Source organism: Lagenorhynchus albirostris, chromosome 16 (genome assembly GCF_949774975.1).
Source record: "Lagenorhynchus albirostris chromosome 16, mLagAlb1.1, whole genome shotgun sequence".
NCBI classification, from domain to species: Eukaryota; Metazoa; Chordata; class Mammalia; order Artiodactyla; family Delphinidae; genus Lagenorhynchus; species Lagenorhynchus albirostris.
The window spans coordinates 36,100,503-36,116,791 of NC_083110.1; the positions used below are offsets into that span (position 1 = coordinate 36,100,503).

At 56.1% G+C, this 16,289-nt stretch overlaps 1 protein-coding gene across 7 annotated transcripts in view; it reads left to right on the forward strand.

The window, feature by feature from the left end:
• The window catches only part of LDB3 (LIM domain binding 3), a 67,095-nt gene that overhangs the window by 23,367 nt on the left and 27,439 nt on the right, over window positions 1-16,289 (forward strand). For 4 of the 7 annotated variants that reach the window (XR_009535936.1, XM_060125362.1, XM_060125360.1 and 1 more), the window contains 2 exons: window positions 11,454-11,636; window positions 14,756-14,898. Coding sequence is in view for 6 of the 7 variants with exons in the window: in XM_060125362.1 (XP_059981345.1) it covers window positions 11,454-11,636; window positions 14,756-14,898 (326 nt within the window). In the remaining variant the exon portion in view is untranslated. Of the gene's footprint in view, window positions 1-5,175; window positions 5,963-11,453; window positions 11,637-14,755; window positions 14,899-16,289 lie in introns of those variants that run through there. The other 3 variants (XM_060125363.1, XM_060125364.1, XM_060125365.1) reach the window with 2 other exon arrangements.

A 16,289-nucleotide genomic window follows, 5' to 3' on the forward strand; every position in this document is an offset into this window, starting at 1 on the left:
CTGTGGTGGCCTCCGTGTGAGGGGCTGGGGCCCAGAGGTGCCTTTCCACCCTGGGCCAAGCTTTCTGTTCTTGCTAACCAGTGTGTAGTGGCCACAGGACTGTGTGGAGAGTGGGACTCTGGGGTCAGCTTGAGTTGATGTGGAGTTTCTTTTCGAACCCCTATTTCTGCCAGCTGAAGTTGCTCCCACTCTTTGGCTGGGGCATCCGGTCCTGAAGTGTGGTTCTCCCTGGCCTGCTAATAGTGGCATGCGGTTCCAGTGGTGGTTCTTAACCTGTCGGTGCCTGCAGTGTGTCTGTAAAAAGCCTGAAATGCGATGGTGTTTGATTTAGTGCAAATGGTAGTATGGAGCTATTGGAGGCGTGACTAAGCTGTCGGCTCTCCTCATCCTGTGCTCCTCTGCTCCTGCGCCATTTCTGTGTTTGTCTCACCTCCTCTTCGGAGCCACTCACAGAGATGCTCCAGTGGGCAATGTAGTCTTTACTGAAGATTTGATGGAGGGCTTTACAGTACCTACCCCGCAGCAAACCGCTTAGAAATCTCCAGGTCCCTTCCATCAGGAAACCAGCAGGGACCTGCACTTTTTTTCCAGCCGCCGTCACCCCCTCTCAGTCCTTCTGGTTACTTTATGTTTCTCCCACCTGTCAATCTAAGGTTGCATCTCAGTAACCAGACACTGTTTAGAAGGTGGAAGGGTACTGGTGGAGGTAACTTACAAGGAACCTTTGTCTTTCGTATTTTCCCTGGAATATTTGCAGGCTCTGTGAAGTTATTGAGAACACAAAAGGCAGTATCAAGGGTGGTCTGCAGGCCTTGGCGTTGGCCTTCCCCTTCCCTCCTTTCAGAAGCATCTCTTGGGGCTTGTTCGGCCTGGTCCTGTAGACCCTTTCCCCCTGGGGCCTAACTGCCCACTAGCTCCATTCAGATCCCAGCAGAAGGCAGGGGCTCTTGAGAACTCTGCTGCAGGTCTTGGAGTCTCTCCCTCAGCCCCTGCAGGGTTTTGCTGGAGGGAGAGCTGGAAAGGGGGTGCCAAGAAGAAACTCTAGCCTGCTCCCTCCCTCTGTTCAGGCCCCCATCCTGAGAAAGCAGCCCCCACCCCCTGCCCCCCCAAGGCCCTGTGCCACTGTCAGCCCCTCCCTCTGGGGTCTCTGGCCCTGCAGTGTAGGCTCTGAGGCAACCAGCAAGCCTTCTGCCCAGGACTGGAGGGGCCTAAGCCTGCTGCCCTTCTCCTTTTTTTCTGACTTTAATTTCTGGAAGGCTGTCTTCAGGGCCTCCCCTAAAATGCCCATTCTTTCCACGGCCACAGGAGGAAGGTAGGTGTTTTTATTTCCCAGAATCCCAAGCAGCCTGTGGCCCAGAAGTGAGAGGCGGGGGGTCCAGTGGGTACAGTGGTTCAGTTCTGTTTGTGATTAATGCCTGAAGTAGTAACTGACCACTGGTCACGGGTGAGGTCACAGACTCATCTGAGTGGCCATCTGAGCAGAAGGGAACACACTTACCCCCGCCCTGGGTCCAGGCTGGTTAGGCATCTTGCTCCCTGGGGATCTGAGCCCCACTGATATCTGTTCCCCCTCCAAGGTGGAATCTGCACCCCCAGATCCATCTTGTTGGCTGAGGACAGACACGGCCTCTGCCTTTCCCCCTCCCAGTTTAGCCTGACTCGCAGTGGGGAATCTGAGGGTCTCTCACGAAGGCTGCACCTCCCCAGAGAAGCTTCACTGCACCCTGCTTCCAGGTAGCTCACTCCGGCACAGCCTGAGTTTGCCAAACCCAGTGCCCAGCAACCTGGGCACTGTGGCAGCCTATACAGGCTTATACATCTGCTGGGGTGCTTTTTCCTCCCTGTTGCTGTGTCCTGGAAAAGCTGGCAGGGATGCCAGGTGTTCTGTACCAGGAAGGGCACTGGTGGCCTCAAGGGCAGTAGTAATCTGCAAGTTAGAGGACCCTGCAAACTTGCCCCTCATCTGTCACTGCTCCACCTCCGAGGCCTGCCCCCGCAGAGTCCCAGAGCAGCTCAGAGCCCTGCCCTGACCTCCCCTCCTCTCGTCTCTGGCCCTGGCTCCCGGCACTGTGACGCTGTCTCTGTATCTGGTAGCAAGTAGCTTCCCTCCGAGGCTCTAGTGCCCACCTGCTGGCCTAATCTCCAGGGACTCTATCTTTACAAGGGAGGCAGGGGAGGCCCTGAACAGTCCAGGCATCAGCTGCAGACTTGACTCACCTCCCAGGAAAGACCCAGCACCTCAGCAAACTGTCCAGGTGGGCTTAAACACCAGCCTACTGCCAGGTTCAACATGGGTACAAGATGGCTCCCAGCCTTCATCTGAAGTAGCAGAGCCCCATCCAAAGCTGAGCCTCTAATCTCAGAGAGGTCACCACAGCTTCTGTCTGACTTCCGGATGGCTCAGAAGGTTGGGTCCACGTTGGGCAGCCCTGACAGGGGTGGGAATACAGGCAAGCCTAGCTTCATCCTAGGCAGGGCTTGAATCTGCAAGGCATCTGGATCCCACTGCTTGGGCGTAGCCATCCTGGAGGGCCCCGGTGTGTAACTCAGGCATCTCCTGGTCCCCACCTTGTGGTGCCGCTGTCTACACGTTCAGTCTCTGTGTCTACATAAATGCTCCCCTCAGTAAAGACCTCCGCATCTCTTCCTGGTCCCCAAGCATTAAGAAAAATGTTGATTTTAGTGACCAGTTCCCAGAGGAGTTGAAGGTGAGGGTTGCGTTGTACAACAGTGCGTCTGCAAACAATGTAAACACCCTCTGAAGTCCCTTCTCCGACGTGCCACCGTCCAAGGTTCTGTTTCCTCTCCACCCCACCCCCACTTCTAACAGAGCACCAGGACTCACTGGTTTCCCCCTCCTCCCCCTGCAGCCTCCCTGGGCATGTCAGTGTCCTCCTTCTTCCCCGTGCACGCTCAGCTCTGTCCCGGCTCACGGGCAGACTCTCCTGGTGCTGGCGCAGCTCAGGGCTGGTAGCGAGAGTTTCGTGGATTTTCAGTCTTCGGTGTTCTGCCAGCCTAGCAAGTTCAAAATTCACAACTGGAGAGACCAGGACACACCCGGGTGTCACCTGAGCCCTCCTTTTTGTCCTGGGACCTCCCTCCCTTTCTCTTTCACCCGCTCTCCAATCTCTTCCCGTCTCTTCTCGTCCTCCCTCTTCTTGCTTCTCTCTTTGGCTAGCTGTGAATTTCCCAACCGCTCCAAGCAGAGCAGACTCACTACCCTCGCCGATTCTCCAGGACTGTTCCTGACCCTGTCACTGAGCATTGATGAAAAAGTCTTGGGCCTGGCTGGGCAAACTGGCCGCGTCTGTGTCCTGGGTGGTCTCTATGGGCTGGTCCATTGTTGCCGCCTGTGGTGCTGTCTGCAGGGGTATGTGGGCTCCGCCGCAGGGCCTGGGCTTCTGCTGTCATTGCCCCTTCTCCCCAACCTAGGAGAGGCAGTAGCAGGGGATGCCTGGCACTTAGATCGTGGTTCTGCCTCTGAGTTTCCGTGTGGCTTTAGGCTATCCATGTGATGTGTTTGGGCCTTGGCTTCTTCTTGGTATTAGGCAAGTTTGGACCAGTGGTTCTCAAATATGTTAGCAGGGGGCCCCTCTTGTCAAACAGGCTCTTACACAGAGACCCATATGCAGGACTTAAGGTATAGGGGAGAGTCTGTCAGGTAATACAGATGTGGGAAGGTGGCCAGGTGTACACGTGGGGACACAGGACTGTTACCATACGGAAACGTAAGACCAGCATTGCCCCATCCTCTGACTTTTAAAGACCTAAAGCCGATCTTCCTGATCTTTACATGCTGGCGATTCATTGGTTAAACTATTCATCTTGAGACAATTGCAGATTGGCATGTAGTTATAAGAAATAATACAGAGAGATCCTGTGTAGCCTTTACCCCCACTGGTAGCGTCTTGGCAAAACGATAGTACGATATATCCCTACCAGGGTGTTGACACTGATACAGTCGAATGCAGAATACTTCCATCACCCCGGGATCCCCCCATGTTGCCCTTTCATACCACACCCACCTCCCTACTGTGCACGCCCTGTCTTTAACCCACAGCAGCCACTAACCCGTTATCCGTTCTCTGTTTCTATAATTTTGTCATTTCAAGGATGTTATGCAAATGGAATCGTACAGCCTGAGACTTTATGGGATGGGCTTTTTCAGTCCGCCTAATTCTCTGGGGGTTCATCCAAGTTTTGGAGTGTACCAATGGTTCATGCATGTCTTTTTATTGCCAAGTAGTATTCCATCATCTGGATATAGCAATTAATTTTTAAAATGAGTTTTCAAAACTGTCCAGGTTAAACACACTGCGTTTGTGGCTAGATGTGGCCCCTGGGCCACCAGTTGGCACCTCTGTTCTGGGGGATGTTAGAGGCCCCTCTGGCCTGGAGGATCTAGGGTTCTGGCATCTGCGGCCCTGGCCTTTCCCAGGCACACTGTCTCCTCCATTTCTCCATTTCTGGCCGTTCCTTACCTGCTTTGTCCTATGCCCTCAGCTGAGCAGGCTGTGGGCTGAGCCCCAGAGGCCCTGCTGGTGGGAGGCCCTGGCCCTCAGTATGCGTGCCAGTGGCCTTGTGAGCACGCGTTCGCACGTGTGTGCCTGGCTGTGCGCAGCCCTAGGCGGGCGGGGCAGTCAGTGGTGTTTGAAGGCTTCTCTCTGGGGACAGAAAAGAGTTGGGAGAGACTGGGGCAGCACAGGGAGATGGCAGGTCTGCTCACCAAGCCTCATCACGGGGACAGGCGTTCTTCCTTCTTGATGCCCAGCTAGGGGACAGAGACCATGCAAGGCTCACCTGCCTATGGGGTTCAGTCCCGAGAGCCCACAGCCAAAGCAGCCCTGCCCAGCTCTAACCACATGGGCCAGGGAGAACCCAGAGACCCCCCCCATTTGCCCAGCCTGCCCTCAGACTCTTCAGCCAGGCCCCTTCTGCACGGCTCACTCAAGTCGGGGACATCAGTCCCTCCGTCCTGGTCCTTGCGACTCTGCCTGACCCCCTGGAAAGTACCCCCCGGGTGGCAAAGCCTCTCCAAGCTGAATCCCTTCCTCCCTCCCACGCCCTCTGCCCCGGCTCTCAGACAGGGTGATGGCGGACACACCCCCTAACCCCTTTCTTTCTTCCTTTCTCTCTCTCTGTCTCTGTTTCTCTGTTTCTCTCTTTGTGCCACAGGGAAAGGTTTGAAACGGAACGTAACAGCCCACGTTTTGCCAAATTGCGCAACTGGCACCATGGCCTTTCAGCCCAAATCCTTAATGTTAAAAGCTAAAAGGCTGTCTGGAGCCCCTCACCCCTCTCAGGCCGGACCCCCTCCCTCCTTCCCCCCACACAGATCTGGCATGTGAGCCCCACGGCGATGCTTGAGAATGTATAGCTGTGCTGGGGGGCACCTTCGCTAGTCACCTGCCGCAGTTGTGCTCTCTGCCCGCCCTAGAGCTGATGGCCGAGGCCCAGCCCCACGCAGCACTGCACCCACTCTACTCCCACCCTTCAGTGCAACCCTCACCACCCCCCAGATAGCCCAAGCCTCTGCTCCCCTGTACAGGACCTTCCTGTAGATCAGAGAGAACGTGATGGGGTTTGCTGGCAGAACACCCCAGAACCAAGGGAAACAGAATGTGTCACTGGTCCATTTCCCACCAACCTCAGCTCCTGGGAGGGGCAGCCTGGCCTAGTGCCATCCTGGAACAAGCTGCCCATAGATCAGGGTCCTGAGAAGAGGCCAATTCCCCGGCCCCCCTCACTCCTTTGTGCCCTCTGGAGCCCAGGCAGCCCAGGACAGGGCTCCCTATAGAGGAAGAGGAGGCCCCAGGGTGGATGAGGTAGAGGCCCTTCCTGGTCATGGTGAGATTGGAGCAAGTGTTCTCCTCTCTGTGCTGTGTGTGCTGCTCCCTAGTTCTCTCTCCTGTACATATAAGCATGCTCATTCTGAAATAAAGAGGATTTGAAATGAACCAAACCAGCCCCAGTCCTGCTGTGCCTGTGTGCATGTCACCAAAGGGGGCAGGTCTGAGACGGGGAGAGGATAGGTACCTACAGAAGAGGTGCAGGGGCAGTGCCCGCCGGGGCTGGGACCTGGTGAGCTCTGCCCACCACTGTTTTCCTGCCCCTAGGGCCCTGCCCAGGGCTGCAGGGCGCAGACAGAGAGGACGGCAGGTGAGAATCTGTGCTGCGGGCTGGTGGGCAGCCTTAGCCTCCTTCGGGGTAGCGTGTGCGTGGACAGAGGAGCGGGATCTGAGTGCCCGCGCCTCTCCTCCCATACCCAGCCACAGCCAGCAGGCCGAGCCATCCCTCCCTCCCATCAGAAAGCGTGCCACAGCCCCTGGCCCAGGAAGGCACTGCTCACGCTCAGCCCTGGTCCAGGAGGGAGACACACCTGAACTAAGGAGCGGCTCACAGGGGAAATGCTGGGGCCCCCCGTGGGCTGGGCCCCCACTCAGGGGAGAGGAGCTGGGAGGTATGCCTGGTGGAGACTTGCTCAGGTGGCAGGAAGGAGGGGAAGGCCCTTGCTCCTGGCCTCCACACACCTATGGCCTTGTCCTGGTCCTGAGCGTCTGGGAAGGGCCGGGCTGGCAGGCTTATGTCCTCCCCACCCACCCGTCTGCCCATCAGCCTCACCCCTGACTGGGGGAACCACAAGCTGAGAACATGAGATCGTGGGCACTTGGCAAATAATGACAGGTGCTGAGGCCCATCCCTCAGGGCTCCCTCACCACCCCCGGGGCTAGACTGGGCCACAGCCTCGTGCCCACCCCCGCTGCCTGGGCACAGGCTCTCTTTCTCACCCTGGGGACCTTGGCAATCCGGTCTAGAAGAGCTGGCCAGGGAGACTGTTCTGTCCTGCCTACCACCTTGAGATGCTCCCCAAAGCCCCCCACCAACCTGTTCCACCTTGGCCTCCCGTCTCTTCCTGCCTCTAGCAGTCTGACTCCAGGGCCAAGGCGAAGACCAGGCGAGGCAGGCTGGCTAGGGGATCAACTGGGGAGGTGGGGGGAGGGTGGTGGTGCTTCCGCCTGCATCTAGGCATCCTGGAGCACACTCATACTTAGCTGACCCTTTACTGAGGACTTCCGAGGCCAAGGGTAGGTTGGGGGTTGGGGGCTGCCAGACAGAGAGAGGCCCCAGGTAGTGGGTGTCCTAAGGCTGGCAGAGGACCTGAGCCAATCCATCGGAGCTGGTGGCCTCCCCATCCCCCGTCCCCATCCCCCCGGCCTGTCGGAGCCCTCCTGGATCCACCTGATGGTTTGCTTTCCAGCCTGCCTGGTGCCTCCCCAGTGACCCCAGGCCACTGCATTGCAGCACCTTGGGTGGCCCCAGGCCAGGGCTCTGTGTAAAGCCCTCTGGAGTAAATGGGAGAGATGTCCTCATTCAGCATTCTGTGTCCTTGGGCATTAGTCAAGGCACTGTGCCTAGCTGCTGTAGGTACAGAAGGAATCAGAAAGAGCTGATGTGATTGTGGCTGACCGTAATGCAAGGCTGATCATGTGAGGTCCAGAGACAGGGGGCGCTCCTCCGACTGGAGGATCAGAGAAGGCTTCCTGGAAGAAGGGGTCTGTGTGTTTGATCTTCGGGAACAGTTAGGAGTGGGGCATGTGCAGTTATGGAAGGCTGCACAGGTACTCTAAGCAGACAGAGCAGAGGTGCTGGGTCAGTGTCCCAGAACCCTGACTTAATCATTTTGGCTGGAATGGAGGGCGTGCAGAGGATGTTATGGTTAGTAGCGGTCTGGAGCTGAAATGCCAGGCTCTGGGTTTTGACTGTATTCCAACACAACGTGGAACGAGTGAAAGCTGCAGGGCACCAGTCACACTACAGCCTGTGGGGATCGTTGCGGACTGCACAGTTCTTGAGGGGTGTCATCACCTAGACTACAGTGTCAGTGTGGCCCCTGGAGTCATGCAGGGCAACAGCCCAGCTGCAGAGTGACATGGTCAGGGCTGCCCTGAGCAGTAGTCATCAGGCTGCAAGGTGGAATGCTAGGTAGGCAGGTGGCAGCATGAACAATTTCAAGACCAACCACTTGACTGTCATTCTATCATCATCCAATCAACAGAGATGTTCATATTCCATTCTCCAGCATCACCCCAGTAATGGCAAACCGCGCCCAGAACCATCAGTCACAGCACCTCCACCATCGTCAACATTTCCAGCCTGAGCCCAATGACTACAAACCCCCAGGCCCAGCACCACCACCATCAACACCATCCCTATCCTTTCCATACCTAGTACCATTGTCATCAGTAAGAGCATAACCAAAGGCTACCACAACAGAGCAGGGTGCAGGGTTAGCACACTGCACCCTGATGCCAGCGGGGTAGAGGGGTGGGCTGAAAAGGGGACTGGAGCCAGGCTGTGTTTCTCCTTTGGCCACACCCTCCCCATGCAGCCACCAGCAGTCAATATAGTTGGGTTGGGTTGGTTTTTGCTTAGATGTTTAAGGTGAATTATGACCAAGGCAGGAGGCAGCTATAGAGTCCTAGACCAGGCTGGGGTGATCTGACGGGTACTGTCTTTAGGACTGAAGCCAGGGTCTAGTAAGTTCTCTGCAGTGCTTGCTTTCTGAGACACCCCCCCCCTCCTTGGGGTTTCTGGGGGCTCAGGGAACTTCAGGCAGGAACTGACCTGGAAAAGAACCCAAGATCCTTCAGGATGCTCTTCAATGCCACTCCTACCTCCTCGAGGCCCTGGTTGCTTGGTGTCTGCAGACAGTGGTCCTAGATAGGATGCCCCTCAGCCAGAACCCCAAGCAGCAGGCTCACGTGCATGTCCTTGGTCCTGCCCTATGGTAGGGTCACATCCAGCCCCAACTTCACCCCACAGAATCCAGGGTTCACATGGAGCTATGCCTGGGGAGAGCCGCAGGTAAGCTGGTCTGACAGGGAATTGGAGCACAGGGGACAGGCAAAGCCAGTTTCCTATTTGCCCTGCAGAATACTTTCCCCAGCCTGGGTATTTTCATCACTGCTGTCCTCGATTCCCAGAAGCCCACTGGAAGCACGTGGCCGTGTCAGGGAGAAACAGATAAAGGAGAGGGTATCCTCTGTCAGGCGGAGCCTTCCCAGGCCATACATGTCCATGCCATGGGGCTTTGAGCAGTCAGTTCAGCAGTATGGTGTCAGCACCTGCAACTGTTTCTCTGAGGCGGCCGCTTCACAGGCATGGCTTCCAAGAAGCCAGGTTCTTTCATGAAGGGTGAGGAAGTGACTCATGGGAGGGCCAGGGCTGGGTACCACCACAGGCCTAAGAGCTGGGCTGTCCAAGGCTTCCTCTCTGAACCACTAAGCTGGGAAAGAGCTGCACAGGGCATGGCCACTGCCCTTGCCCACCCTGGATGCTTCCTATGCAGTCACAGAGAAGAATGGTGCGCCCTCCCCTGAGGCAGTCGGCTCAGCCTTGCCTCTTCTCCAGTCCTCTTCTTCCCTGACCCTCTCGTGATATTTCATGCCTTTCTCTACCATACACTTCACTGGATGGAGGAGAGCACGTCGTGACGCTTTGGTCAATAGCTCATGGCCCCCTGGCATCCCTACCTGGGACAGACCTTTGTAGTACCTTGGTACTCAAAGTGTGGTCCACGGACCAGCAGCAGCAGCATCACCTGAAAGCTTGTCAGAAATGTAGACTCTCAGCCCCACCCCATATCTACTGGGCCAGAAGCTGCCTTTTAACAAGACTCCCAGGCAATTTGCCTGCATATTAAAGTCTGAGAAGTGGTATAGTGGTTAGCGATCACGCCTATCTCTGCCAGTTGGTAGCAATGTGATGTTTTAGCAGAGATTCAATCTTTCTGGACCTCAGGTTCCTCATCTGTAAAATGAGGATCTTGATACCAATCGCCCAGTGAGGTTGAAAGGATCAAATGGAGTAATGGGGTGCCGCTTATACAGCTGTTTAGGGCAAGGCCTGGCATATGGTAAGCACTCAGAGAGGGAAGAGGATTATTCTAATTATTTCAAATAAGAATAGAGCCTTTTGTTGGGGAAAGATTCTACTTGACTGATTGCATGAAGAAGGTTCTTTGTTCCTGTATGAGGGACCCCTTGAGGTACTAGGTAAGGCTTCAAATCCACATGCCTCAGTCAGAGCCTGCTGTCACTGCTGGAAAGTTCTAGGAGCTCGAGCAATTCAATTCTCTCAGTCTCCATTCCTTCACTTATTAAAAAGAATTGATAATACCCACACCAGAGGGTTTTTGTGAGAATTAAAGACATAGGCCTGGCACATAGTAGGAGGTCAATAATTGAATTTCATAGCATAAGGAAAATCATTTCCACCTATAGGAGTTGCAGTATCCTGTCGCCATTGTAACAAGTACAGACATATCTTAGTCCAACAACCCATGTACATTTCTTTGCTTTCCTATAATTTAATTTTTATTCCCTCCCTCATTTCACAGGTGGCCGAAATCTAATCTCATCGACCCAGGCTCTGATGTTCCTCTTGTCTGGGGTGGTTTTGGGAAAGAGGGGCTTGCAGAATGCCAAGGAGGGTGGGGTGGGGAGTCTGGGCACCTAGTCCTTGATCATGGTCTACCTGTGCTGGCATCTGCTGGGGTATCTCCATCCGTCTGGTCACACTGGTCCACACTGGCAGAGCAGTCACCTCTCATGTTCCCAAGTACAGAGACTTTCAGATGTGCAGGCGCTCAGGGCCACGTCAGTGTCACTCTCAGGTGTGTGGGAAACTGTCTACAACCTCCAGGCCACAGGATGGCCTACAGGTCTTTGGGCTGCCTCAGGTCTGCCTGCCCCTTCACCATGGGCCTAGGCATAGGGGACCCTGGGGTCCTGCCACTTCCCCAGGGTTTGCCCAGAAAACGGGCACAGGTTCCTCTATTCTCGAATCCCTCACGCCACGTTGCCCCCTTCCTGGTCCAGATGACCTTGATCTGTGCGGCATGGTAGCTTTCACCCATCTTGCAAATGTATCATCAGTGCCCTGAGTGCTTCGCAGCCTAAAGCCCAGGCTATCACAACTTCAGAGCTTAAGCCCTTGACAACAAAATACCTTACCTCTGCTTTTTTCATTATATCATCCCTTCTCAAAGGCAAAGCGTGCCTCTGACTAAATGAGGAAGGGTGAAAGAAAGGAAAACAGGATGGGCGAGAAACCTTGGTCGATAATTTAGACTACTTTTTGACCGCACTGTTTTTATAGTACACGTTGAGAAAGACAAATTAGGAAGTACACAAAAATGGGAGGCAGGGGAATCTCACTAGGCTTGAAAATATTTTTGACGTTACTGTGATCTCCCTGTGGTCTGAGCCCTTCCGTCTTGGGGTCCTGGGTGGGGGTATTCTTTCCCTGAGCCTGGGGACAGGACTTCTGGAAGATCCTGCTCTGTTGGCAGTAAGGCTGGTACCTTCCGCCCAGCCTGCCTCTTCTGCAGCCACCGCCCCCCAGCAGAGGGGCGTCCTTGACCTGTTGTCTTTCTCGGTCCGCCTCATCAGCACCCCCATTGAGCATGCTCCAGTGTGCACCAGCCAGGCCACCACCCCACTGCTGCCCGCTTCTGCCCAGCCGCCTGCTGCTGCCTCTCCCAGCGCAGCCTCGCCACCCCTGGCCACAGCCGCTGCCCACGCTGCCACCGCCTCTGCCGCAGCCCCTGCCTCAAGCCCTGAGGACAGTCCAAGGTAACTGGCCCACAGGTGCCAGCCCTGACTGCGGGGAAGGGAGGCAGGAAAGGCCTCCCCCGGGTCCATCTGTTGGCAGCTGTGTTGGGCCCTCAGAAAGGTCCATCCAAAGTGGTTAGGACCCCAGGGCCCTGGGGACGCCAAGGCTCTGCACTGCTTGGTGCTGAGAGAGAAGGGGAAACTGGAGGTGCATTTCAGGGAAGCTCACTGGGACGTGTCACCCTGCCCCAGGGGCACATGCTCTAGGGAGAAAGGTGAAAGTCACACACACACATACAAAGTGAAATAACGAAGGGAGACTGTGTGGAAAGTCCGTGTTCCTGGAGCTGGGATTACAGAGAAAGAAAGGAAATCAAGGAGGCCTCCGTGGAGGAGGCTGCGGTAACCCACTGAAGGCGGGTCAGATTTGGGCAGATATTTAGCAACTACCTTGCCTTCTTTTGATGGAGAAGCATGCTAACTCCAGAGGCACCTGATGGAGTGGGATTTACATCTCTGCTCTACCACTTACTGTCTCTAACCTTCAGAAAGTGATGTAACTCCTCTGAACCTCAGTTTCCTCATCTGCTAAGGCACTAATGCAAAGCCTATTTTATAAGGTCAGGATAGAAAAAGTGTACATAAAACACCTAGCACATAATATGCTCTCAAGTATTGCAGGTTACTGCATCCCTGCTTGCCCTCATGGGTACTCAGGCAGGTCGGGGGAGGGGTGTGTTGAGGGGTGTGTTGAAGGGTGTGGGGAGGCAGAGGGGATGGGCTGGACAGGTCATTCTGGAGCCGCCAGGCAGTGTAACAGGCCAGGCAGGCCCAGCTCTTTCTGGGCTGTGTGGAGCTGCCAAGTTGGTATTTGGGGTCAGAGCCAGCTTTCCCAGTCGCCACACTCCCCTCCCAGGGTTTTGCTGGAAAGACACGGCTCTAGGTCAGGGTGCATAGTTCCCTGGTGCAGCCTGAGGCCCATGAAGGGTCGGCAAAGTGGCCTGTGTGCTGCGCCCCTACCCCCGGGCTCCACAGTGACCCAGGTGGTGCTGAGCCCAGCCTTTCCCCATCCCAACTCAAGCATCAAGGGTGAGCCTGGCCCAGGCTTCCAGGGCTCCTCATATCCCAGCTTCCTGGGGACACGTAGCAAGCCGCTTGCCTTCTGCACACCGGAATCTCTTCAGGTAATCTCTTCAGGCCTTGCTCCCTGCACAAAGAAGAAACCTTGAGAAGGATAAGATATATCCCTGCTGTCTAGTGAGAAGATGCCTCCCCAGTTTGAAGGGGGGGCTTTAGATGCTGTGGCCCCATGGATGGTCTAGCCTCATCCCTGGGGCCTCAGCCCTGTTCAAGGGCAAGCTCCAGCGCCCGCTCCAGGCCTCCGTGTCTGGGGGCCCTCGGGACTCCCTCAACGGGACAAACCCTTCCTCTACTTTGCCTTGCAAAGAGATGTGAGGCCTGGGCGGAGGCTGGAGAAGGACCTGGAGGGCTCCCTGCATCAGGCTGGAGCAGAGGGGGCCAGGGGACCACGCTCTGGGCCCTCCTTGCACACGGGCTGGGATGGAGCTAGAGGGAGCCAATGGGAGACAAATGGACGCCCAACGTGGCCTCAGAATTCTTGCTGGATATCTTAAGTCTCTGCTTGCGGCCCCAACACCAGTCTCTGGCAGAGAACCTGTAGTTCCTGGGATGCTGGGAAAGCATCCTCCACTGGTGGGAGAGTCTGGCCTTCTCCTGCCACAGTGGAAGCTGGGCACCTCTTGGACACGGCCTCTTTCTCTTCCACTGAGGCTCCTACTCCACTGGTCTTAACAGGGGTATATCAGAGAAGGGCAAGCCCAGGGAGGGGAGACAGTACCCTCATTCAGCCAGAAACACGGCAGCTTGGCGTGGCAAGCCCCCAGGTCTGGGACACTGGCTCTCTGAGACTCATTCTACCTCCAATTGTCTGGGACATCACCACAGACCCTTCTGAATCTATTTAGGAGCCTGGCGGTGGGTTCTTAGCTCAGGGCAACCCACTCCCAGAGCCCTAGAGAAGAAGGTATTCCCTTATCCTGTGACTCTGCCCAAAGGCAGGCAGGAAGCCATGGGTGGGCAGGGGTCAGTATATTTTAAGGGGCTCACTTCTCCAGCGCTCCCATCAATGCCCCATTTGCCCTGGGGGTGGTCATGTCATCCCTGTTAGGATGTGAAAGATGCAGGGAGAGACCAGGGACATGTTCTATAAGGTTTCATTAGTTGTAAATGAAAAAAAAAAGGGGAGGGTTCACTGACTAATGGAATTGGGAAACACTGGATCAGACAACGTTAAACAGACTGCTTAGCTGTAGGAGTTCTTGGAGGCTTCAGTTCTCTAAGAGGAGAGGCCAAGCGCAGCATTTCCTGAGGGCAATGAACTGGAACTTTTTTGTTTTTCCATCTCTTTGGTCCCATGGTCCCTGGGTCACAAGTGGGAAAAGGCTGCTTTAAGCTTCTCGGCAGATGTTCCACTGGGAGGAGGGCAACAGGAATCCTGTATGGAAGAGGAGCCTCTAAGTGTGTGTAGGGGGGGCCGGGAGGGGCGTCTCCTGGCCTCCCATGAGACCTCCCCGGAGCACTCTTGCCCAGAAACCTGAGACTTTGCTGCTCCCTCCAGCAACAATAGAAAGGGGGAGGGGGAGGAGGCCAGGTGGTCTGAGGCTGTGAGGTGCCCCAAAAGGTCAGGAGGTGGAGGGAGTAGGGTAGCTCTGAACATCTCCATCTCCCCTCTCTCCTTCCTCTGCCCCCTTCCCTGCCCCAGCCCCCATTCCACAGTCTCTACCCAGGGGTTGAAGGGTTTTCACTGCTCCGTGCCTGGCTGGTGCCTCTACTCCCTCTCTCCTAAGGCGGTGGCACCAGCGATGGGCTGTGTTTCTCAAGGTGTCTCTGCTGCTCTAACCAGACTCACCAAGACTCAGCACCCAAGGAGCAGCTTCCTCCCCCTGAGACCTCCATGGTCTTTCCTTCTCAGCCTCTGGCAGCTCCCCAGGGATATCTTTGTCAGGTTTCCTCCTGAGAGGCTCCTTAAAGATCTGGGAGCCAGCCTGCTGTGTCTCCAGGCCCCAGGGCCCGGGTGGCGCTGTCCTTCTGGCTGTTAACTCTTAACCCCTTGGTTCCAGGCCCCAGGCCTCTGCCTACAGTCCCGCTGTGGCCACCTCTCCAGCACCTGCCGCCCATACATACAGCGAGGCCCCAGCTGCCCCTGCACCCAAGCCCCGGGTTGTCACCACTGCCAGTATCCGGCCTTCTGTCTACCAGCCAGGTGAGAGGCAGAGTGGGAAGGGAGGCTGTCTAGGCTGGGCGTGGGCTCCAGGGGTCAGCTCCAAAGCCACGTCCCCCTGAAGGATGGTGGTTATAGAGGCGCTGCTGATGAGGTTTCAGCCTTCCTTTCTCCAATTGTGGGCCAGAATCTTATGGAAGCTGCCTCTGGTGCTGGGGAGACAGGTGGCCAGTGCCAGGCAGGGATGGGGCCTCCCAGCTCTTGGGAAGAAGACATTCCTGCCTGGGGATTTCCAGGCTCCAGGTGAGGAAGGGAGGGTTTAGAAGGGAGGGGCTTGTTCCTCCAGGAGTCTGGATCTGGCTCAAGGCAGAGGATAGGCAGCTGTAACAAAAATGCTATGGGCTTTGAACAGGCCTACTGCATAATGTGATGCTGGGCAAACTGCTCACCTATCTGGTCTTTGGTTTCTTCAGCTGGGACAGGCTAACTAGAGGCATGGAGAGCACATGTGACAGGCGGGAGAGTGGCCCACACAGGGTCTCCAGGTGGCTGGCCTCACTGGCTGGCTGTTCCATCGCTCTGGTCCCCATTCTCGTCACTGCGGGGACCAGGGCTCAGCCTCTGTCTTCCCTTTTCCTAGGCAAAGTTGGGCCTCTCCGCAGAGTTCCAGGGCGGTTCTCAGGCTGGCTTAGACCCCTCCTTCCCCTGCATGCCCCTGCTCAGTGAACTTAAGGGAAGATAAGACAGGGACTGAGGCAGGAAGCACCTTGCTTGGGGGAGTTGACTTGATGCGCAGGGCAGAGGAGCCACAATCAGCACTCTGTTCTATAACGTATACTCTGACATTAGTGCTGAGGGTGTAGACGTGGCTTTAGCGTCAGACTCCGGTGCCAGGCCCCGCTCTGCTATCTAAGGCAAAGTACTTCATCTCCCAGGCCTGTATTTCCTCGTTTAAAAAATAGGCATATTAGGTACACCTGGTGCTCTGGGGATGAAATGAAGCACCCAGCACAGTGCTTGGCACACAGGAGGTGCCCTTCTCTGTCTCTTCAGAAGCAAGAACACAAAGTTCTGAGGTTAAAAGTCCACAGGATTAGGAAGCAGTTTGCAGCGGGCTGCTGTGGTGAAAAATCTCCTATGGAGGTAGAGGAAGCAGCTGCTCTGCGGAGATGGGGGGCACAGGAGGGAGGGTGATAAGGAGCTGGGAGGAGCAGCGGCGGATGGAGGGGGCGCAGGGAGAGTATTTCCGCCCGGGTGCGGGCTCCGCTCCCAGGCAGGTCCTTCTGGGCATCTTCCGGGGCGGGCCCCGGGTTTCGGCGCCCCCGCCCCGGCCGCCGGCTCTCCTCTGCAGGCCCGCCAGGAGGCGGCACGGCTCCGGGGGCGCGCACCGCCGGGCCACCCCCTGGCGTCTGTCTCCACCTCCTTCCGGCACT